Source organism: Rhyacophila brunnea, unplaced genomic scaffold, assembly GCF_057557595.1.
Source record: "Rhyacophila brunnea isolate RB1 unplaced genomic scaffold, BYU_Rbru_1.0 scaffold_6, whole genome shotgun sequence".
NCBI lineage: Eukaryota > Metazoa > Arthropoda > Insecta > Trichoptera > Rhyacophilidae > Rhyacophila > Rhyacophila brunnea.
In genome coordinates, this window is record NW_028233276.1 from 9,935,955 (window position 1) to 9,961,911 (window position 25,957).

The following is a 25,957-nucleotide window of genomic DNA, read 5'->3' on the forward strand; positions in this document are numbered from 1 at the left end:
GTAGTAGGCTCTCGGTTTGGCTCAATGGGGCCGCATCTCCCGCAACTCTGAACGAAAATGTGATCAGACGGTGATCGCTAGCCACCGCGTCCGTGTGGACCTGCCAGTCCACGGCGCGTCTGGCAACGCCACTGGATGTCAGAGTGACATCAATATGTGACTCACCATTTCTGGTGGAGAAAGTGGCCGGCCCGTTAGGGTCATTTAGCACCGTCAAATCAAAGGCGGCCAAGAGCTCCTCGAGTGGCTCAGGTTTGTCCTTGTTACGTCTGGGCCCAGAGGGGGCCCAGAGCAAGGACTGGACGTTAACGTCCGCCCCAACAATTATCTGCTTGCCTCTGCAAGCATATAAGATTTTCTCCAGTTGTTTTGTGCAATACAGGGTAGAAGAACTGTATTGAAAATACGCAGATATAACTACAATGGAGAGCCCCCTGTTATTAGCAATCTCCGCCACCGCGAAGAGCTCATTGGATAGATGCGAGAGATGCAACACAGTCAGTGCGGTGTCAATTACAAATATGCAAGCTAGAGATTTCGGGGTAGCTTGTATGATACGGCCACCGCTTAGGCCCCGATTGGGACCAAAGGCGTATGGCTCTTGTATCATAATTATGTCCGTATTCTGATCCCGAGCAACCTCAAGCAGCTCGGCAGATGTGGTTCGACCTCTGCCCACGTTTATCTGAGCGAAGGAGATCATTGCGGACAGTAATCAGTGCGGCTTCTTTCCTCCTCAATAGCGTGTAGGCGCGCGGGACAGTCGGGATCGGTGGCCAAGTGGCCGTTCGGCTTCTTGTAGCGCGTGCACGCAGGGCACTTGCCCGGTTCGTCAGCGGTGGGGCAGTCTGCTCTGTCATGCCCTTCTTTAGTGCAGTGGCCGCACGTTGTAACCTTAGCGTTGCAACCCTTAGCCATGTGTCCGTATAAGTGGCACTTTGCACACTTGACAACTCCGCAAAAGTCACGCACAGGGAACAAATTCCACCCCATGAAAAGTCTGCCATCATTAAGCAGCGCCTCTCGAGCCTTTCCAGGGATCGACATTATCATATGACAACGTTCGGTCTTCGGTCCCGCCTTGTGGCTCAGTTTAGTTCCAGCGTAACCCTCAGATGCAAGGCCAGACGCCTCCTGGGTATTGTTTATGATTGCCTCCTTGAGCTGCTCTTCTGTCGTCTCAATGGGTACATTAAAAATTATGACGCGGGGAAGCTTTCTCCCCGCGACTTGGGCCTTTAAGCCGGCCTCAGTCAGCCCAGGGGCAGCCATGAGCCGCTTAGCCTCGTCGTCACTTTTGGGATGCACGATGATCCCGCCTCCCCGGATCTTGCGTACCCCGGTGATGTGCACTCCCAAAGTTTCAGGCACAATAGTTTTCATGACCGCTTCCTTTGTGGCAGTCGATTCTTGGCCCTCCTTAGTCGGATAAAACATCACCCCCGGCCTGGCGACAGTTTTCGGAGGAACTGGTGGCCATTCGGAGACTCTAGTTGGTTGAGCCTCTCTACGGGTTACATCACTCCAAAGAGCCCTGGGAGGAGCATTAGAAGGAGCCTGGATGATGGCTCTCGTTAAGGAGGCACGATCCTTCACAATTGCCTTGTGTGCCTCCAGCTCTATCGCCATGGCCCACGTTTCAGTGATTGCCATCTCAAGCTCCTCGGCAACTGCGTTCACGGTTGCTCTGGCAATACGACTGTCCTTCTCGAGGGTGGCAAGCGCCTTTTTGATGGCAATCGTCGCCCTGGACGCACTCTCCTGAGACTCAGAGAGAATACTCAAAGCCACGGGACTGATCTCCTCGCAAGATGCTGAGGTTGAACCAGCCCTTGACTTAACGCCCTTGCCCTTTGAAGTGGTGGAAGTGCTCTGCTTGTCTTTCTCTTTTTCTTTCTCAGGCCTTTTATCCTTGACCTTGGGGGCCTGCTTTGGGTCACCAATACCCTCAGCCACGTCCGACTTCCGCTTCCTAGTGGACATTCCTTCCACTTGCATGGGGTCCCCTTTGTGGTTGACCATGGCGCTAGGTAACACTCGTCACACGTCACTCACTCAACCACAATTTATCGCACAATAAATATTATTGTTACAATAATTACGTAACTATTATTAAACGAATTAAAAGTCACAATTCCCGGGAAAGTCCAAGGGGAAAACACACAAAAGTTTCACAAATCGTATTCCAAGGGCAGGCGAAGGTATTAGTATAGAAACGGGATCAAAAACTTGTGAATAGCAGGGTCAAAATTGAAGATAACGAAAGCGAAATAATAGCGATGCAAAAACACGTCCGCACGGCTCGACAGTTCAGTCGCAACCTACTAATAGAACAATAAACAGAACATAAAATGGACGTATGTTGGATTTATATGACAAATAATATTTCGTTTGACAGGCGTCATTTGCACCCGCGACCCGCAATCCGCGCATCGCCTAGCAACGATCTTTTTAGACCGTGCCTTAACTAATGCACGGCCTTAAAGCATTTTTCTCTGCTCTTACGTGGTATAGTAAAGTTTCCAATACCGATATATATATCTAGTAAATTTGATTTTTTATGCACCCGTAAATTACATGCATGATCGCAGCCATGACATATTTTGTGTGAAGGCTGTTTCCTCATGTCAGGCTCACCAGGCACCAATAACGAGGGCTGTGCGGATGGTCAATGCACTCCTTAGAGATGTAGACATTTTTAGCGATTCATTCATTATGTATTCTGATTTTAAAATTCTATTTTATTGTTTAATTTGTATTTTTCTAATTAATTGTAGTTTTTTTTACTTTATTTATTTTCTATAAAATTAATTCTTGCTTTGTTTTTTTCTCTACCTTGTTTTTCTCTAATTGATTTACTTGTACTTTTTATTTTAAATCTCATGTTGTGAACATCGTGGATTAATAATTTCTTATGTGCTCAACGTGTCTTTTTTTAAATAAATAAATAAATATATTTATTGAAGGTACTAACAAACGAGTACTTAATGACATAATATGTTTAAAGCTTTCAGGAAAAGGGCCTGACGAACTTCAAAAGTACCTACTTAATAAGACGTTTGTAAAAATCTCCTTTTACACAGTAACTATAGAAGAAATTAACAAAAAACTTTTAAAATGAGATTATCGGTGTATGCCTAAGTATCCAGTCGAATTGGGGGACAGTGCCGCATTAGGCGAGTGCAAATGGGCGTCGTCGGTAGATGCGCGCGGGGAATTAAAAGAGGGGGCGGCCGATTCCCCGGGGAATATTCGACATTCTATCCGAACTAATGGTAGCGATTTACACGAAAATTTTGTGGAATTTTACGTATTCATTATCGTATAAATAGTTCTAATGGAAAAATATACCGTAATAATGTACTTTCATAGCATATTCTTAACATCAGTACTAGATCTAGCAAAATGCTTGGTTTTGTTACGAGGGTTTCAAAATCATTCGAAAACGTCCGAGTGCTACGTACATTATACGTATCATTTGTGTTGAGTATTCTTGAATATGCCAGCATTATTTGGAGTCCTAATAGGTTCATGCACACAATTAAGCTGGATCGAGTCCACAATAGATTTCTTAGATTTCTCTACTTAAGAACATACGGGTTCTTTCCTTATGATAATGACAATAAAATGAATTTCCCGACTCGTTTTCTTCTGGGTATGCTATCAATGCAATCCCTGTCTACCCGAAGAGTGATTGTTCTTTTAAAGCATTTCTTTTTACTTCTTCGTGGGTTCATTTACAATCCGCATATACTGGCAAATATTAATTTTCATGTTCCCACCAATATCACTCGCAGCTCCACGGTCTTCAAGATACCTCGTCGCAGGACAGATGTTATGTTTCATGATGCTGTGTATCGTGCAATTAGCTTATTTGATGGCACCATAAAGGTTGATTTGTTTTTTATTAATTATATAATGTTTGTAGACGTTTTAAATAGGATAAATTTATAATTGTATGTATTATCATATTTCTTTAATATTTACACATGCTGTCTTTTCCACTTTCTTGTCATATTAGTTGTTATTTGTAATTAAGATATTTTTATATATTTGTATGTATGGCGCATTGGCCAAAAGCTGTAATGCCGTAATACTCTTTTTTATAAATAAATAAATAAATAAATATTTAATAGTGTCGATGTTATTATTTTACCTAATTGAGGCACATACTTTCTTATAAGGGTGCATTGATGGCTGTTATAATATCACTTCAAAGCATTGGTTTATATCTGAATAATATATGTAGATAGTAATTAGGCATAATTTCTATCGCTCTAGTACTGATTTATATTGGTTAAAGTACACACTGGACGTGGCAAGCGATTTATCGGTCATCGGCATACTTAGGCGATTTTCAATAAAGTAATATGTAACTAACATTAATGAATAACACCAATTTACAAAAAAATGTTTTTGTTTCGTGAACAAAATTACATACAATATAACATTTTTTTTCCGACCATGTCCGATCCTAATAGGATCATATGGGCCTCCACAGAGTAGAGGTTTGTATTAACAGATTTTGTTTTTACGAGAAATGGATGTCCTCAACCTATTAGGTCCATACCCTGACTCACACAAATTGAAAAACAATGTGTGTACTTGCCAGATCCCAGGATTCGAACCTGGGACCCACTGCGTGATTGTCCAACGCTTAAGCCGCGCGGCCGCCGTGGGTGATAAGTCTCATAATAATATAATACAGGTATGTACTGATGATTACGACATTGCTCATCGTGCCCGCATTGATCGAGGATCTGGGATAATTCATTTTATAGTGTTAACTGTCAATTCATGGTGGAATTGCATTGTATTATGTTTAATTATTATTGTTTAAATATTACGTTTGATTAATTATTTGTTTAATTACTTAAATAAAACCCAATTTTATAGTACTTATTCCACTTTATTAATTTATTTTTGTACCGGTTTCGTCCTTTTCAAAGGTACATTATCGGCATATTATTAGGGAGTTGATAATGTCCCTTTGAAGAGGACAAAACCGGTACAAAAAATAATTAATAAAGTGGAATAAGTACTATAAAATTGTGTTTTATTTAATTAAATAAATAATTAATCAAATAATCATGAAAATAAGATGAGAGGAAGCTATATATTTTTGAAAGGACGATATGTAGAAGGGTATTTGGAGCCTTAATTTACGCGATGTACAGTATTTCCCATGTCGTCTGAAACAGGCCATTTATCAAGGCTGGAGCTATCTAACCACCCAATAGAGGCTCTTCTTCAAAATGGCGAGAGAGTAAACGATGGTCAGGACACCTCGATTGCAATGGTTGGACTCTTAGGAATAGATACAGTATCCCCGAGGTTAACGTAGCGGAAGTAGATTGCGGCAAGCAGAAGAGGTGGAGACATTTCTTGGAGGTTGGATTGCAATACCGAAGATGATAGACTTATAATTATTCTGATAACAATTAGAGCTTGTTTTCGAACATATTTTTTTTTAAAGAAAAGGGAAAAACTTCGCAAATAATTTTATTCCTGTCTAGTACATTGTAATATCGTAGATGGTATCACCGTATGCCCACCGCATTTTAAATTACATACATATTATTATCTTGGCTACGGACGTCTTTGTAGTTATCGGTGGAATTATAAACCCCCCTCTCTTTCACGTACAAATCTTTAACCGCGACACCGGTTTCATGCATTACAGAATACACTACATACAGAGCCATGAAATAGTTATAGAATAAAGCAAGAACTTGAATGCCAGACGTCAAAAAAATAATCTTTTATAAAAAATGGATTAATTACTTATCTAAAGTAAAATAGAAATACAGAAGTGGTCCAAACTAAAATAATAGGCTAAATCAGGTTAAAGATCCACATGATATAATAATATTGGTTTTGATTATAGTTTTATCCGATTTTTTCGATATTCGTTTTGTGATTCTTTGTCAAAATCCCTCCCTCCAGCTTCCTTCAATCTTGCACAATGCATAATCATCGTATACCTGAGGTAGTGCATTCACATGCCAAACGAACTATTTTTGAAACAAGCTTTGTAATTTTTTTCCACGAAAAAATTAGTCCACACAAGGAACGAAAGAAGAAGACTATGTAAATATTTACAAGTCACAGGCGAAGGCGTTCCGTCCCATACTCTTTCGTCAACCTCTAGTGTCGCACACGTTTGTAACACGTCAATGACGTAAGAATAAATATTCACGAATCTATAGACAGGGGTACAAATTACCCCATTTAATAAAAGTCGACAAAATAATAAACTACTCGTATCATGAATTTATGTATACTTATGGTAATCATAAGTTGCAAATTAGCGTAAGGCTGTTTCCATGTTAAAAATAAAATATAATATACCGTCATGTCGCCTAACACGAATTGTGGAATGATCTTTCATTCCATGTGTACAATCCAAAAAATCTTTGACCATCTACACTCAACTTCATAAATCTCATACCTTCTATTAGAAATATTAGGATTATATATAATTTAAAGCAAAATTGTTTGATTATTTTTTTATTCTTTCATTTTGTACTGTATACGTCTAGTAATGGCATTGTAAAAAAATTTGGAAGTATTTCTCTTGACTGCTACTGCTTTGAAGAGTAATTAAATGCTGCGCAAAACCTCAAGCAGCGTCTGACATTGCTGATCCAGGATGTGCTTACTAGAACTACCCACTACTTACAATCTATGTTAACTAATTTGTAATTTGATTAAAAAAACGACACCATCATGTTAAATTGACATTGATGTAATAAAATTGTAATTAAAGAATAATCTTCATCTACTACGATGAAGCAGTTACCTAAAAGTGTTGATTGTTATAAATTTTAAATCTATATTTAATTTCTTAACTAGCTATTTATTTATTTATTTATTAGAAAAGAGAATCATGTATACATTTACCAAAGCTCCATAATACATAATAAAAAAACAATACAAAATTATAAACAGTATGAAATTATAAATAATCATGAAATGAATAAAAATATGCAATTATTGATAACAACCGATATTTAAAAAAAAAAAATAAGAAAAAATAAGTCTTTCTGTAATTATTAAAATAAAATAATAAAAACAATTATAAATATAACAATATTGATTGAAACGACGACGAAAGATTTATTTTGGTAAATCTATTTTTCTTCTTGGTTTATGATTATAATTTATGTCAGCTTGTTGATTAGAATCCCTAAACGGAAATGATGGTATTCAAAATTATATGATTATAAGTCAAATAAGTATATTTTTATGATGTTGGTTGTTCTGATTTATTCTGTCATGGGGTGAAAATGTTCTCTTTGGTAATTTTAGTGTTGGCAGTATTGGGCGCTGTAAATCTAACGTTGCTACGCACATACGGACGGATGTCTTTGTTTGGAAATGTAAACGATTTTTTTCTTCTTCTTCTCGTGTGTTTACTTTTTTGTTTTGTTTTGTTTCTCCTTTGACGATTGTTTAAACAATTGCGGTGGCGATAACCTCCTTGGTACAACAAATGACTTGTGTTGTTTACGCCGCAGACAGAAACCTTCGGGGAGACGCGGGTGAATATATTATTAGACACTCGGAAACGCGTCAGGTTACAATGTGTAATTTGAATCAATCTTTTGTCAAATCTCTACAATATGTTTAAAGTATAGCGCTATAGGAGACATATTTTACCTTCATTGTTTACTAATACAGTTGTCATAAAAAATATCTTTGCCCTACGAGCCTACGATAGTATAAAAAATCGGTGTGTGTACTGTACTTATGTACGCGCGTTAGAAGTTATACTTCTTTGGCGTAACAAAACAAAAACAAAACTTGTGATAAACTAGATTCTTTGACTAGCTCTTAATTATCTTGTTAAATTACACACTCAAGAAAAAGTACCGCTTATTGGAACGCCGTTGGTATATTTCTATACACTTTAACTTATATTACTAAATTATATAATTATATATCGTTGTTTTTATTACGTAACAACTGCCACTATGACGTTTAATAGTTTGTTTACCTAAGGAATTGCAAATGGCCGATAATATTAAATTCGCAGCCTAGGCAACGAAACAATTCTAAACTAAAATATTATATTGTATAATCGTATAAGTGATCATGAAATACTAAAATACACATTTTTCCTCATTCTGCATTATTTTAACCAACAGGTTTTTCTGTAAGGACACACATTATCTCGCCAATAACATCTCATCTCATCATCCATCCCTTCAAGTTTCTTCCATTTATCTTAGTCTTTTGCGTCGTGCTTTCGCAGATCGTTACTAGTTCGTCAATTCAACGGCCTCTTGGTCTAACCCTTCGAGAGTTTTATATCACACATAGCGACCACTGGTTTTATACAACATACGGCCGTAGCCATAAATTGACAAACTATAATTGAAGTAGGGAGTGAAATGATGTTAACGCGCGTGTTTGAACATGTACCGTTAAAAAAATTCGGTTAGGTACATGTTCAAACACGCGCGTTAACATCATTTTACTCCCTACTTCAATTATAGTTTGTCAATTTATGGCTACGGCCGTATGTTGTAGCTTAACCACTGGGGAATGCCAAAAGAAATGGCGTATTTCAAAAAAACACTACCTTATTCTAAGGTAATAATTATTATAAAGCAATTATTATCCGTAGGATGTTTATCACATTTGAACGGTCAAAGACATAGCTTATAATCAGTATCTTTAGAATTATCTTCAAATGTGTTAATCTTGCCCATTTTTTGAATAATAAAATGCCTAATTCTTGTCAAATTTGGGATCACAGAGATTATCAATATAATTCTTTATCGTAAATATTTCACTATGATAATGACGACATAAATTATACTGATGGTTTTATAAATGCGTTCAAAAATTAATAAACGTAAAAAATCTTAACACCACTGCACATTTATGTACTGAAATATGACTATATTCTAAAACATTAGAGCGAGAGGTTTAAAAGAATACTATTTTATGTAATAAAAATACTTTATGCAGTCATCAAATGTTTAAAATAAATATAAAGGATAATAAGGCTTCAAAATTATATAAATAGATTATCTACAACGTTTAAGGTATGTCCAGGATCATGCTTTGAAAATAGAAAAAAACTCAATTTTTCACGTCCGCCCTTAATATTATGGAATACGATCAAAATAAAGTCAATAAAATGTACAGTTATTCTAAAAAATGGAATATTGTTAATAGCCTTACCTGCAACTGTCAAAGTAGCATTTCTACTGAAAGTTTTTCCGGCAATGTTCTCAGCGACGCAGGAGTATACACCGCCGTCTTGCTCCTTCTTGCCATGCTGGACCCTGAGGAGAAAAATAAAAATGTATCAGTGTGTACCATTTAGGCGCAAGAATCATCAGTGTAGTTTTCTAAACTAAACCAGACCAAACAGAATAAAATCTGCATACAAGTCAAACATACAGACCCAAGAAATACACATACAATCAGCGCTCGAAATGGAAAATATCACGAACCGGAGAGCTCGATAATTTTACGAAAATATTAATATAGTTATCTATTTGTATGTAGTATTTTATAAAAATAAGTGTGTTCGAATTTTTATTTTATGGCATATCTACCTCAGACGGTGCGCTCCACTCCATTTCGAGCCCTGATACAACCTCATATTGTTAGATTTTATATCGGGAATATACAAATTCGAGTAGTCTGTGATATACTATCTAGTATCAAAACAGGCAATGATCTACCACACTCTCCATGATATTGTCAATGACAATATCATTCTTCAACTTGAACACATATCTTAATATATTAAACAAAGGATACTAAGACAAAAAACAACATGTCGCGAAAATGGCGATAAGGTTTTTTTAGGTACCACCTCCTTATACTCATCAATAAACTATTTCTTTTATTCATCGAATTTTTAAAAAATGTAGTCTTGGTAGATACCTATATATATATATATCTAACGTGATTTCAAATGATATATTATGTGTAATATTCTCCTGCTATTCAAAGAGCCTACTGCGCAACGGTTAAGGGAAAATACGCCTCAATTTAAAACGCGAGGATTGACGTATTTTTTTTCTCGGTGAGTGATGCAATACGAATCAAATGATACGATGAGGTCAGGTTGGTTTCCTCGTGGTTTATTTGATAACGACTTTAATAACAAAAGTCGGATAAGGCAGTACCTACAAATAACAACGGTTAATGCTTCCCCTTCATAATCTTAATCATATTATTAATATAACATCACAACTCTACCCATAACCAACATCTATCTGTCTATCTTGTAATCGACACGTTGGCATGCCTGTCTTATAATGATATTGATATTATACAGAATAACCTGTAAAATAATTCAATGCATAATACGAGGGTGGGTCAATAATTCCTTAGAAAAAAGCATTAAAACAGTTTTTATTTTTGTATTTTTTTTTTATTTCTCAACATAAACTCATTGGAGCTCAATACACTTGGTTAGACGTTTCTCAATTTTTTTTTAAACCGTCAGAAAAATAAGTTTTCGGAAGGTCCTCAAAATAAGCATTTGTCCGATCGATGACTTCTTCATTTGAAAAAAAACGTTGTCCACTTAGCCATTTTTTTAAGTTTGGGAAAAGGAAAAAGTCACTGGGGGGGCTAAATCTGGCGAATACGGTGGGTGGTCGACCAATTCGAACTTCAATTCTTCAATTTTAGCCATTGATCGTAAACATGTGTGAACACGGGCATTGTCCTGATGAAAGAGGATTTTTTTCCTGTTTAAATGAGGCCGTTTTTCTTCAATTTCGTTTTTTAGCTGGTCCAATAAAAATGCATAATAATCCCCTGTTATTGTTTTTCCTTTTTCCAAATAGTCAACGAAAATAATTCCACGTGCATCCCAAAATACAGTAGCCATAACCTTACCAGCTGATTTTACGGTTTTCGCCTTCTTTGGACATGGTTCGCCTTTCGCAATCCACTGCTTTGACTGTTCTTTCGTCTCGGGAGTATAGTGGTGTATCCATGTTTCATCTACAGTCACAAAGCGACGAAAAAAGTCATCCGGATTGCGTTGCATGAGCGACAACAGGGCTTTAGAGGCCACCACCCTATTGCGTTTATTGTCGACTGTGAGCAAACGCGGCACCCATCTTGCAGAAACTTTTTTCATGCCCAATTTGTCATGTAAAATAGAAATGACGCTACCTTTTGAGATCCCTGTAACCTCAATTATCTCACTCAACTTTAATCTTCGGTCACTTAACACCATATCGTGGATTTTATTGATCATTTCTGGTGTAGTCACCTCTACAGGACGTCCTGAGCGTGGTTCATCCTTTGTTGATGTACGACCACGTTTAAATTCATTTAACCAGTTATAAATAGTTGCAAGTGAAGGAGCAGATGTGCCGTGAACTAAATCCAACTCATTTTTTATTTCCTTTGCTGTTAACCCTTTTATATTAAAATGTTTAATAACAGCTCTAAACTCAATTTTCTCCATTTTTGTAAACAAGCAAATTTTTTTTTTAAATGTACGAAAATAAAAAACAACAACCCGACCAATCTGATTGAAACTTCGCAGCATACTGAATCGGTAGTGCCGCTGCATGAAAACAAACCGCTTACAGTACTAGTCGCGCCACCTGTCGGCTTTTCTAAGGACTTATTGACCCACCCTCGTAATATATAAGTATATAAGTTTAGTGTGTCTATATATATATATCATATGACAATTTATTTAAACTCGCAAACGGTCCAAAGCAATCTCGCTGCCGCCACATAAAAATGCATATTATTAATTTAACGATAAAACTCGGGAATCCAAAGCTGTGGCAGTATTACGGCCCATTTGCAAAGCGCAATGTGTTTTCACCGTAAAATGTAACTAATTCATAAAAAAATCTATATATTAAAAATTTTACAACCACAACTTTTGATATTAAACGTAGATAGGGGAAAATCTTCTTTATTGAAGTAGTGAAATTGGAGAACATCTGTAAGTAGTTACCTATCAGTAGCGAAGGGTGGAGGTACGCAATTAAGATCCGCCATAAAAAGTGCACATTAAACTTTGTTAGTCATACGTATTTGTTTTATTGAACTAAGACTACAATTTACAGATGGCATTGGGTAGTTTTTAAAAATCAATTAAACCCTGCTTACAAACCCATAATAATTTTGGTATATTTTGGGCGAAACGAAAAAATTGTGCACACTTTTTCAATCATATTTTTCGTTGGATTAAGAATACATATTAAACATATTGCTCGTTCATGCCATGCCTAAACTATATATAAAATAAAATATATTATTCTATCAATAAAAGATATAGATTATGTATGATTTAATTGCATAATTTTAGATATTTATAGATAGACGGATACTTTTTGACTATTATCCATTATGGCTAGCTTTTCGCAGGGTTTAATTGAATTTTAAAAACTAACCCACACCATCTGTAAATTGTAGTCTTATTTCAATGACAAGTTGTATGACAACAAATACATATGACTGACAAAGTTTAGTGTGCACTGTTTATGGTGGATCTTAACAGCCTATCCGGGACCCTTCGCCACTGTTACCTATATTATACCCTAATATTACAGAAACGACTAACAAAAGAATAATCCATACCTAATGGTCAATTTAGTGTAAACTAGATAGTGGTAGGATCCAAGCACGCATCCAAGGGAGGATTTTTGGTACCTATACGAAAATCATGATTTAAAATACATACCGTTATTACGGGTGCATTACGGACAGTGATGTCCCTAGACAAAATGCCGCCCTTCAGCAGCGCCAAAATGCCACCCGATTTTTATACAGTATTTTTTATCATCCTTTCATGACCCCTATATCTAAGAAATGTGTTGTACGTATGTTTATGATACATTACTAAGAAAATATATACCACTAAATCTAATTTAAATGCCAATACTCCAATAGACAATATTGCGTGTCCACGGTTTTAGATACATTTAAATATACACCTGACCACTTTCAAAGATCGCGAATGACTGGCAAAAATATTTGGAAAAACTAATTAGGTCAGTGTGTACCTACCTATAATTCGCAAATATGCACGTGTCATTGCTAGTCATCAAGGATGTCACGTCCAATGACAACGGAAGTAAACTAGTCATCGCGAACCCGGAAAAAAATCAGGCCGGTTAAACCTTTAATGTTAATTAATACATTTTGTTTCCAACCAGTTAGCTCAATCTTGTAATGGAAAAATATTTCCGTTATCACTATATACACCTGATGATACTCCTCGATTTGCCGCCCTTCGCGCAACTGCCGCCCCAAGCCACAGTCAATCTGCCTAGTTTCGCGTTTCTACATTTCGCGACTAGTGGTCAGCCTCAAGGCGTTTACTCTTATATGTCTATAATTATTTGTGATCTGTCTCTCATTATACACGTAAATTAGGTCTAAAAAATATATTATCTGCAAGCTTTTCATCCACGACGATCCACGTGTTTATTGAAAAAGTTGTAGAGCACAGAAAATTTATATTTTTTTCGAATACGTGAGCGTGAATGATTCACTTTACAAGAAAATACACCACAAAGTCAAAATCACGCCTTAGAAGTTAAGTTAGCACATCACTTTTTAATCTTTTTGTCACTTAAATCACTCCAGCTTTCAGTTAGAGCAGTGGTATTCAAACCGTGCAGCGGAGCACGCTGGGACGCCGCATGTATTTTAGAAAAAAATAATAATTCCACACAATTTTAATACGATACGCTAAGCACGTTATATCCCATTGTTGAGTAGTGCTCAATGACTTCGGGCCTTGTCAGCATTATTTCGACGGTGTAAGAATTAGCAAGTCATTTAAACTATCGCACAATCGTCGGATCTATAGTTAGCATATTCTACACGCGTGACATTCTTCGATGGGATTGAAACGTTCGAAGTGCAAAAATGCGGAGGCCAGCAGATTTCTATAATATAATTATAAATTATAAAGTCAGTCTAGATACCTATTAGTATCAATCTTAATCTCAGTCCGATCAGTAAACTTGGTGTCAGTCGCTCCGCACCGCATTCTATTTCATCGAGACTCCAACCTCGGAACAGTATCTTAAGTATTGTAATATAACGCTCTTGTACCGACTGTTTACGCTCCAAATAAAACTCGCACCTCCATCCATCGGAGCAGTCACCAAATCTCGACTTCTCACCTCTCCTCCTGACGACTCTACATCTACAAATCCTGGTCATCCCCAATCACAGCGGTCTCGTCCTCCACAACGAGACCTGCCAAAGTTGTACCAGTTTGCGATATGCGATGATTCCTCCACGACATAAAATTGTTTTTGAATAGGATACACTTATTTCACATTAGTTTCTGGTTTCAAAAATACTTTCAGAAAGAGTAGTAGGTATAGAGAAACCACATAGATCTAAGATTTAAGAGAAACAAGGGCATTGCAGTAGTTTCCCGTGTGTTTAGCGGCAAATTAAAGAAGGAATTTGAATAATACAACTTTACTTTCGAATGTAGATTTCATTGAGTCGACAAACTTTTCACCTGCAGTGCTAATGACCTATATAGTTATAAATATCTGAGACTTAAAATAATATGGTGCGGTATTTTGATTCTACTTAAGGGTAACACTTTGCCGAACCCGGCTCTCACATCAAAACTCGTCTCGCACTCGTCAAATACGTCGATATGACGTCAAAGTTATTCACAAAAGACACGTTGCCAAATAATGGAGCTCTGCAGATTTGTCTAATGCGACTGATTCGTTTAAAAAAAATATTTATTTATTTATAAAAAGAGTATTACGGCATCACAGCTATTGGCCAATGCGCCATAATACATAATAAATACAAATGTATAAAAATATCTTAATTACAAATAACAATAAAAAGACAGCATCTGTAAATATTAATGAAATATGATAATTTATACAATTATAAATTTAGCCTATTTAATACGTCCACAAACATTATATAGTTAATAAAAAACAAATCAACCTTTATGGTGCCATCAAATAAGCTAATTGCACGATACACATCATCATGAAACATAACATCTGTCCTGCGACGAGGTATCTTGAAGACCGTGGAGCTACGAGTGATATTGGTGGGAACATGAAAATTAATATTTGCCAGTATATACGGATTGTAAATGAACCCACGAAGAAGTAAAAAGAAATGCTTTAAAAGAACAATCACTCTTCGGGTAGACAGGGATTGCATTGATAGCATACCCAGAAGAAAACGAGTCGGGAAATTCATTTTATTGTCATTACGAGTATCATAAGGAAAGAACCCGTATGTTCTTAAGTAGAGAAATCTAAGAAATCTATTGTGGACTCGATCCAACTTAATTGTGTGGATGGACCTATTAGGGACTCCAAATAATGCTGGCATATTCAAGAATACTCAACACAAATGATACGTATAATGTACGTAGCACTCGGACGTTTTCGAATGATTTTGAAACCCTCATAACAAAACCAAGCATTTTGCTAGATCTAGTACTGATGTTAAGAATATGCTGATTGAAAGTGAACTTTGCAACATACAATACACCCAAATCTTTTATCTCCATTACCCTACTCAATATTATACCAGACAATGTGTATGGGAACAATAAGGTGTGCCTGTAATATCTGCTGCAATCGACAAGATGCATCGTTCTTGGGCTCCAAGTCGAAGAGTCGAAGTCGCATACAAACACCTACGAATTGGTCAGTCCTATACCAGCTCACCGATCATCGCATTCAAATATCTATACGTTTCGAAGGCTACGCGCGACTGTCGCTAGGTAGATGTGCGCGGTCTTCACACGCAACACTGGATCTCCGTTCTCGGAAGGTTTTTTTTATTGCTGTGCGGCAGACGAGGCGAGTTTAGATGTAAGATCCGACTAAGTGTGTCATTGGGTAGCTGTATTGTTTAATTCACAGATTTCATAAACTGTCTGAGGTACAGCGGGATAACCTATCCATTGGTATTATTTTAGGGTGCCGTTAGAAAATATTTAGACATGTAGGGCGCCGCGAGTCGAAATAGTTTAAGACCACTGAGTTGGAGTGTAGAATTTATTGTACACGAGAGTGAAAGAGAGTCGTCGGTAAACCATATTATTCAAAGCGGGAGTGCATGGCATTGTTTACGAGGCAGGCCGCTGATTTAACAATCGCCTACGCTTATCCACGTAGTTATAAGACTAAAGACGTGTCAAAAGTCAAAGCTTTTTATTAAATGGACAGCGTTACAGAGTATAGATTGAGCCACGTCTTGATGACATATTTATATTTTACATTCGTCGGGTCGTACGTACGAATATTAAACAAAACTGCAACAACTTTGGTCAATTTCTGTCGCATGCAACAAATTTGAAAGCGCGATGGATGAATGTAGCGTATGTGTAGTTCAAAAACTCGCCGCCCCAACAAGCACGAGTCCATACTATTTTATAGCGCGTCAGTCACTTTTAAAGCTACTACAGATTATGAGAAAGAAAAAATGATAAATGGCGGCAATCATTATAAAATGACGTGTCAGATTAAGAAATTTATATCTTGTATACCTATAAAGAGTCGTTTTCCATGACGCTTATAACGTGTCTGAAAGAAAAGATTTTACGTGCTCACTCTGCTATCTCGATACGGAACCGCACGGGAGTGATATAACCAGAGCATTGGAGCGGAGCTCGGAACAGGAGCACGGAGCAATGGAGCAATGGGGTTTTACCCGGAGCACCGAAAATTTGTAGTGCTCCACTGCTCCGGATGTTTTTTTTTTATTATTCAATTTTCGTGCTAAAGTCCAATGAAAATATTATATTTGACACCTTACAACACTAGAATTATTTGAAATACGGCAACACTGCCGAGTAATAAATAAACTAACTTTTTGACAGAGGAGGCAGATAATGAAAGTCAATCTGCTGTCGGCAGTTTTGTTTAATATGATTAATAATGAAATTTTTTAACAGTCGTATACATATAATACCTATTCAATTTGTTTACTCGGAGCGGAGCTGGAGCAAGTAGTAGATCTAGGAGCGGAGCAACTCAAAAAAAAGTCCGCTCCAACCCTATGGATATAACAACCATGCACCGTCATACTTAAAGAAAGAATTTAAAGAGATACGAAGAGGGTTGGACTGGCGCAATTAGTCTCAGTGACATTAATTGTCTTGTGTATCAGCATCCTGAATAATAAACTGTATACATAATTTCGTTATCATTTGTAGTTGAGTACTTGACTTTCGGTTAGCCGTATACAAATCTTTTACTGTACACAGTCGTGTGTCATGCGCGAAATTGAGTCTGAGCAGCTAAGCGAGTTTCCCAGAAAAATAGTTTAACTGCCGAACGGCTTTAAGTGGCAGCCAGCAGCTCAGCCAACTCCGAAAGGTCTCTCTTAAAATTAGTTTGAGTTTGTGACCGGCGTCCAGTGGGCAGCAAGCTAGAGCGAGCCACTTTCGCTTCAAACGGACGTGACAAATCGGTCACGAGATATTATATATTTTCTACCAGGAAACGAAGTGCGAAACTACGTGCAAATAAGAATCTCTTTCAAGAATGCAGGCGAGAAAGATCTTACTATAACACCATCAGTGACATGTAGATTACCGTACGCCGCAATTTAAATAAATAAAACACATTATTTCATATTATAAATGACTAATTGCTCTGAGTGTGGAAAACAACATATAAATATAAATCGTCTTTCACCTGTTCAAAACTCTGATATGACAAAATTGAAATTTTACATATATGCAGATTTAAAAAAAATGATTTATAAGCAGAAACATCGTGGTAGTAACAATTTAGTAGACTAGGAGCACGATACAGATTAGTTATGCGTCAATGACATTGAGCTACTTCACGAGCTGCTTGATGGCAAATTTACAATCTGCCTGTAAAGTCGCCCAGTGTCATCATCGAACAAGCTAACAAGCAGATTGTAAACATTCTACTGAGAAAAAATGAGAGCCGGTCAACTTTACACGCTACACGCCGGCGTGTGGGCCTACTGCGTCTGTCCTAACTGCCGTACATTATCATGTAGTTATAAGAATTCGGCTTTGATATGAATATCATTGTGCAAATGTGTAAGTAGTGTTTGTAAAAACTGTGATCATGATGCCTAAAGCAATCTGAACACTTGACTAGTTGTTTCTTATTTTTAATAAATGTGTACTTAGTGTGGTTAGTGGTTATCGTTATTTCATTTATTCACCTACCTACATATGCAACCTACACTATTTCTGGATTAACCGTAATACTAAAACTAATGTCATATGCGTAGATATAGTAAAGAAATCAATCTGGGTGATTCTATCCAAAATGCTACTAAATAAAATTATTTTAGCCAAGGAGGATCCGAATCGATAATTTTGAACACATTGCACTACCCGCTATTTTTATTTTATTAAATGGGACGAACCGTTCTACGACCATGCCGGTGGCATGGTACAATTATTGTATTTTCTATCAATCCCTGATTCGGTCTTGGTTTTATTGAAGAACTCAGAACAATTTTTGGTGGGTTATAAAAAAAAATTAAAACCTCAATAAAAAAAAATTGACCACTAATATCGCCTGGCAACATCGACTTTATATATCTTTGTGACCCCTATAACCTATTCCAATTGTCAGAATGCGTTCCGCATATTATGTATATTATAGTAGTGTAGTATATATATTATATTCCGTATACGAAAAGTCTATGGGATCCTGCACTAATTGGGTGGTTCACAATAATTATGGATCAAGTCCATCAAAATGGATTTTGAGATATTTGGACATAAAGTTAAAACTCCTTTTGTAAAATTCAGGAATGTTTTCACTGTATATACTTCCCGTATTTTGATAGTAGGTACATGGATCAATTTAAATAAATAGTCGAAACATAAAGTGCCTATATTCAGGCTTTATTAATATTAGCAAATACCCCTTTATGCTGCTGAAGGAACTGTCAAAATGGACATGATTCACATTCAATTTGATGTCTTGTCAATACTAATATTGCCATTTATGCAGCAAATTGTAGAGCTACGAATTTGATATTAACACACAATATAGAAATCTGTTTTATATAGCCACTGAAATAAAAAAATCGAATTTTATGAAAACTGGACTTGATCCATAATATTATTGTGAACCACACATTTATTTAGCGTATTCTATCTTCTAGGTAAGTAAGTAATAAGTTTTTCTTCGACGGGTTTGTCCAATACTAAGTAAGTGGGTAACTACCAACATCTTTCTATCAATGCATTGAACGACTGTAGTAATAAAATGCACGCAGTTTGATGCGAGATCTCATAACTCCACCGCAGCACCGCCATTGAGAGGAGCGGCGAAGCGTGAAACCAGTTATCGCATCGCTCGCGCCCCGCATGAATAATATGATGACGCCCGTAAGAGCTGAAATAGACCGATTTGAAGAAGACAAATTGGTTCCGGAAACCAACCGAAAACATTATATCTTTGATATGTTATCGGCAGAAGTAATGGGCTGAAAAATGTAGACAACCGTATATTTGTCACTGAATATTTTTATTACACGGCTGTCAAAATGGGAATTATAGGAGGGAAAGTTCAGCTACGACTAAGCCACAAATGTTAAGTGAAACATCACGACAACACGTTGAATGTTTTAGCTGCTTAAGTGAGGGAACGGCGAAATAAAAAATAAATCGATTGTAGAAAATCTGTTATAAGTATATATCGACTTTTGAAGGAAAAAGGGCGTAACTCTCAGTTTTTTCAAAATAGGTTTTATTGCATAATAACGTTGTACACGACTAAATGCAAATGTCGATTTATTATCTAAATTTAGCTGGCAATTAAGAAAAAGAAAGAAGTGACGTTGGAAAAACGACTTAACCATCATTTTTGTTGTTTTTTTTTTTGAGACTAACTCAATAATTAATATCAGATTAAGGATATAAATAACAAATTATTAATTATCACGCACTTCAATTCAAGGTGATGTTTATTTTGTATTTTAACTTTGACCGAAAACGATAACAAAAACGTTTTTGTGCCTCCTGTAAAATTTGATTTGTGTAGATTACGCCCTTTTTCCTTTCCAAAGTCGATATAATAAAATTTGTTACATTGATTGTATGCATTTTTTATGTGCATTTGTATGCACAGAAAGTGTGAAATATGTATAGGAATATGTCTTACCATTCAAATAATGAAACGTTCACTGTTCTAGTCGAAGTAGGCAAGGAGCACTATGAACAGGCGTAAGTAACACAAAAGTCTAATATCACAAGGTGATTGTCCTATGTGTACCGAAATTTACGAGCTATTATGCATAGGTACATATTTATGTTGTAAAGAAGAAGTTTGAAATTTTAAAAAAATACACATGTAGTAATCAGCAGGTGCCCATAGACGGAAGCATGCACGATGAAATTGCTCGCAGAACAAAGCTGGGATGGAGTGCTTTCGGACGTCTGAATAGTATCTTCAAGAATGACCTACCATTATGTCTTAAGCGTAGGGTGTTCAACCAATGTGTGCTGCCCGTGCTCACGTATGGCTGCGAGACGTGGACCCTCAACACGAGAGATGTCCAAAGGCTAAGAGTCGCACAGCGAGGCATGGGGAGGTGTATTTTGGGCATCACGCGAAAGGACCGTAAGAGAAACGAATGGGTTAGGAAGCAGACAGGAGTACGCGATGTAATAGACGTTGCCAACCAGGTGAAATGGAGATGGGCGGGGCACATTGCTCGCCGAAAGGACGGCCGCTGGACAAATGCCGTCATCCAATGATACCCAAGGGGCACGAAACGGCCACCCCGCCCTAAAAGCCGCTGGATTGACGAACTGATAATTTTCGGCGGAAATACGTGGCAGCGAACGATACAGGACCAAGAGTTGGAAGAAGATTGGGGAGGCCTTCATACAGCAGTGGATTGACCCCGGCTGATGATGAGTATGACTATAAATAAGAAGGATAATCTATTAATCCTCACTCAACTCATCGAGTCTGTCATGAGACCTACTACTATTGTCACGAATTCTTCACTAGACATAGTACATCCGTTCTTCCACTCGAATGAAGTTATCAGTTCATTAATAGAATTAATTAATCACTCGATCACATCATTATCCGCGATAGTAATGTCACGTTATCATCCTTATTATTATATTTAGTGTATTATTGTACAAACAATTAACTGTCATCTTAAGAACGAAGCAACAACGACCTTCTATCACCTCCACCTTTATCATCTCCAAACACAAGAAAAATTGGGAGGTCTCCAGGATCTTGTATAAACGACATAATTACAAGATAAAAAGAACTTTTTATATACAACGTTTTTAAATTTTCTGTTGAATCATATAAATTTGACTTGACTAGCTTAAACGATCAAAAAATTCTGTACTTGATAGAAATACTGAATAATGAAATGTCATTTCATATTGATTTCCATAGTAACGCACGTATATACTATTTAACAATTTAGTTGCTAGGACCCCCTAGCAACCAATAATGGTATCGAAATAACTTTTCATACAAAACAGAATTAACTAAAAATGAATTCAATTCTACTTAAAGATGTCTAAAAGCATTAAAAAATGCATGGCATCATGTTCTGATATATTCTAAAAGTTTCAAATGTCTAGCTAGTCGGGAAGTTAGTTAAAAATCAATTGCAAGGTTTGTACCGGACAAACAACCACCGGACAAATAAGAATACAACCTTAGAAAAACGTTGTAAAAATGAATAAACCCATCCGGGAAGTCGTGAAGTACATGATTCAATAATGATAATCAGTTGCCCAAAAAACCAATACTTTTTTGAATTTCGGATTTTGTTTTGGTGTAGTCGAATTGTAACGATTGAAAACAATATCAAAAAGCGCTAAAAACAATATGGTAACATGCTATAACGTTTTTTTATATTGTACATATTATGATGTACCTACTGTTATTTGTGATTGTTCGTCTAAACTCTAAATAATTATTGTCTATTTTATAACTTCTATAAAGGTTTATAGCCGCATTATAGCCTGTAAGCTACACAAAGGTTAAATATTAGCTAAAACTGTATCCGAAAAGGAAAATGACTTGTAGCTAATTTAATCATTAGTATAAGTATTTTTTCAACTGCATTTTCATATATCCAGGCCTCGTGTGATGTGTCTATAGAATAGATAAAAAATAAGAGTTTCTTCAACGTGTTTGGTTTTAGACAAATTGCTAATACAAAATATAACTTACATCAAAAAGTGAAATAACATTGACTACCGCTGGCGGTTTCATAGTCATATAATATATGCACAATCATACATATTATTATTATAATTGTACAGCTCTTTAAACAATTTGCATAATACTTATTCACTGACAACTATCTCATATTGAATATAATTAAAATAAAATTAACGATTCTGACGCTATCCTCCCATTACACTGTTAATTAATTTGACAGGCCGACCCTGGTTCTCGATCGCTGACATTTAGTATGAGCGTTAGTTGTGCTTAATTGACATCGGCTTAGCGGCATGGAGAGCAGTATCGCCGGTTTGCGAGCACGTAAATGGCCCACCGTAAAGTCCGAATGGCTGCCCGGTAAAATAGATTAATACGGACCATTGGTTTCTGCATGTTATCGCTGCAGCATTGGATAGTGCAGTTTGAACAAGAATATATAAACGTCATTTTGGAAATAATTAATATAATACTATGACTTACCCGATCGTATGAGAATAAACTGATAGAAACCAGAAAATACTTAATTATCAATAGGGGATTCACAACATATATAAATATATTGTAATATGACATGTTCCGTTCTACCTACATTAATTGGATATTTGAATCTAGGCCGATTTGGCACCGGACAACTGGACTCCACGGAATTCGAAAATAAATAGACGTTAGGTACTTATAGGTACTTTAAAAAAATATTCAATATTATTATTTATACTTCAATGATTATATTATGATTTAATAGTTGGTAAGAATGTAAATATGCAAACGTAAACAATGATTTAATCGTGCATATTATGTTTAAGTTCCAACGAAAAATGAGTTTTTTATTTAATATAAAGCCTTAGGCATGGTAATTCTCAATCCGCGATAAAGAATACATTATGTTAAGAGTAAAATGAATTCAAACTACTAAGTAGTAGATAGAAACTGATTAAAATACCTCGTCTACACGTGTCTACGACAGTGCGGCGTCCAATTGTCCGGAGGCCAGTCGTCCCATTCCCTATATTATTATGTAGCTATTGATAACACATTAAAAAGAGGACAACTTACTGCTATATTATATCCAAATAGAAACTGTGTGGAGGTGGGACAGTTTATAAAAAAATAGTGAAGAGTAAGAAGGATTAGTAATCTAAAATTGTATCAAATAATGTGAAACTGTTGTTGATATTTTTATTGGTGTCTGAATAATATCTTTAAAACTGACCTCCCAGTGTGTACTTTCGTAACGTGTTCAACCAATGTATGCTACTAGTGTTCAAGTATGCATGTGTAATGTAAGAGAAATTCAAAAATTACGTGTTTCGCAACGTGAGATGGAAAAGTGCATGTTGGGCATAACGCGCAACTGACCATGACAAAAATCAATGCATAATGAGGCAGACAAGAGTACGTGAGTTGATAAGCAGATGAAATATAAATGTCGCTCGGCGACTGGTCAGCTAATACCGTTACACAGTAGTACCCACTGGATAGACGAACTCATTAAGTTTGGTAGACTACATGGCTACGGATCAAGAAGAGTGGAAGGATCTAGGAGAGGTCTTCATTCAGCAGTGGATCGACTCCGGCTGGTCATGATGATTTTGATTTATTTCTAGGATTTTTCAACTATTTGTTTTATTAAAAGCTTACTCTCTACCAATGACCATCAGACCTGTGTAGTGTATGTGTGAATGGCGGAGAATCGTCAAAGGTGACAGAGTTTTTCCGGTCTCAACGCTCATCTGCTTATTCTTTTGGTTATGTCTTCTGTCGTATATTTCCATATTCTGAGCCAGTCGTATTAGGGCAGTAACGCCATGAACATTAAAGTCATTAATGAAGGTTGCGTAACCAAGATAATGTCATTCTGCCTACACCTATATTGCCCCCTACATTCCTTCTATCACAAGATGGAGTAGTAGAGAATGGAGCAAGTAGAATCTAATCGTAGCCATATGAACAGAGGAGTTTAGTGAGATCCAAATCGCGGTGGCTCGATGGCTTGATCCAGAATGCACGAGCGATAGGATAGAGTCTAGAGAAGATGACGTGAGAAGCAAAGGGCCACCCCGGGATGTTATGCCACGATTGATGATGATAATGCTTCTTATCATTTCAATATTTTGATGTCATTGATAGTCTGGCACCTCGGTTAATACTGCGTCAACAAGTCAACACGAATAACTGATATATGAAAAAAAATACAACCCCATATGTGTGTTATAACGAATATTATGTAAAACATTTTGTAAAAGAATATTGCAGGCTATGTTAAATTTTCGCAGAACCCGGGGAAAGGCCTTGTGGAGTCCTGGGTAGTAATAACCGTGGTAAATCAACAACACTAATTAATAATGTTTGCATACTTACTAAATTTCATGTACATATAAGTATAATTTATTTGCCCATTAAAATCCCTGTCCAGTGGCGACTTACACCGTACATAGCCGATAACTAACCCCGCTGCAAACAAACTGCACTAGGTCACCGTGTTAAGTGCTGCCGTATAAATAAATCCTCCAATTATAATTGCAGTGGAGTGCGGCCAAAAGTTTGACTCGGGGAGGGCGGAGCAGCAATCACCCGGGAAATGTGGAAAACATCGCTGGAAGCTTTGCCAATTGGGTCAGAGGCACGAAAAACTAATATCCCTTTGAGCCAATTTGCAGAGCAGTGAACGAAACTTTTTTTTACGCGCGGCGATTTTGTGTTTGTTTACTTTATATTGAGAGCAAGCACGCCGGGATTTAACGAGCTGTTTTGTATTTGTTTTATTTTCCTCCGAATGGTTGGTTTTACGCTGATGCTCTGATCATCATGATTTAATTACTGATTAAGGGTCCAGATAAGTACTGGCGTAAATTGTCAATACTGCAGCACTTGAAATTAGCTATCCGCAAACAGGCAAAAGACTATGCAATTAACTTAGTTTACGGAAAATGTATTGCGCAAAAATGTATAGAATTTTCTTTTTTATTTGTATTATTTTTGCATTGTTCGGGAACAAATTAAAAGATCCACTGTTAAGTAGGAAGTCTGATATAATGTGATGAATTGTGACGAAGGGGATAAGTACATACTTTTCTGAGAATAAAATATATTTTGTGAGAACAATGTGTTGAAATCAATCATTTTAAATGAAACTGTACAACCCACAACCGTAAACAAATCGACATAACCATGCATTTTACCTATGAAATACTAATGGCCCTGTGGTTAATTTGTATATAATATTATACGCTTTGACCAGACTATCATTCGTACATTATGTTATCATAATATACGAAATAATAAAATGTCCCAGGGCCACTACAAAATGTTCTTTTAGACAGGGTTTGTAGTTTAATATAGCTCAGTAAGTAGACATTTTCATAACATACCAAATTAAACTACAACATTTTCACTTTTCTTTCAAAGACGTGTTCTTGACTGATGTAAGTAAGTCTAGAATGTATAGTATACTTTTAGTTATTCCGATTGTCTGTTTTAATTAATTTGTCTTCATTGTTTATATGAAGAAGGACCCAATTAAATACATAATATATAAACACATATAAATGTTAAAGAAAATGATATAAAAAACCAACATTTTTTTATTATCTTTCTATTCTTGCGGCCTGTTAAATTATTTTCTCAACTTGTATTAAATGTCATATATATATTCGAGGTACTCTATAGCAGACCCTCTTTGCTACATTTATAGGTTGCGTGATTCAGTGACTGATTAAAATTGTGACAAGTATGATGAAAAAGTATGACGTAATATTATATTCAGGAGGGATAAAAGATTTTGT

At 36.4% G+C, this 25,957-nt stretch overlaps 1 protein-coding gene across 1 annotated transcript in view; it reads right to left on the minus strand.

The window, feature by feature from the left end:
* robo1 (roundabout guidance receptor 1) overlaps positions 1-25,957 on the minus strand; it is an 824,247-nt gene that overhangs the window by 305,796 nt on the left and 492,494 nt on the right. The window contains exon 3 of the mRNA XM_085956945.1: positions 9,196-9,299. Within this exon, the coding sequence (XP_085813071.1) occupies positions 9,196-9,299 (104 nt within the window). The remainder of the gene's footprint in view (positions 1-9,195; positions 9,300-25,957) is intronic.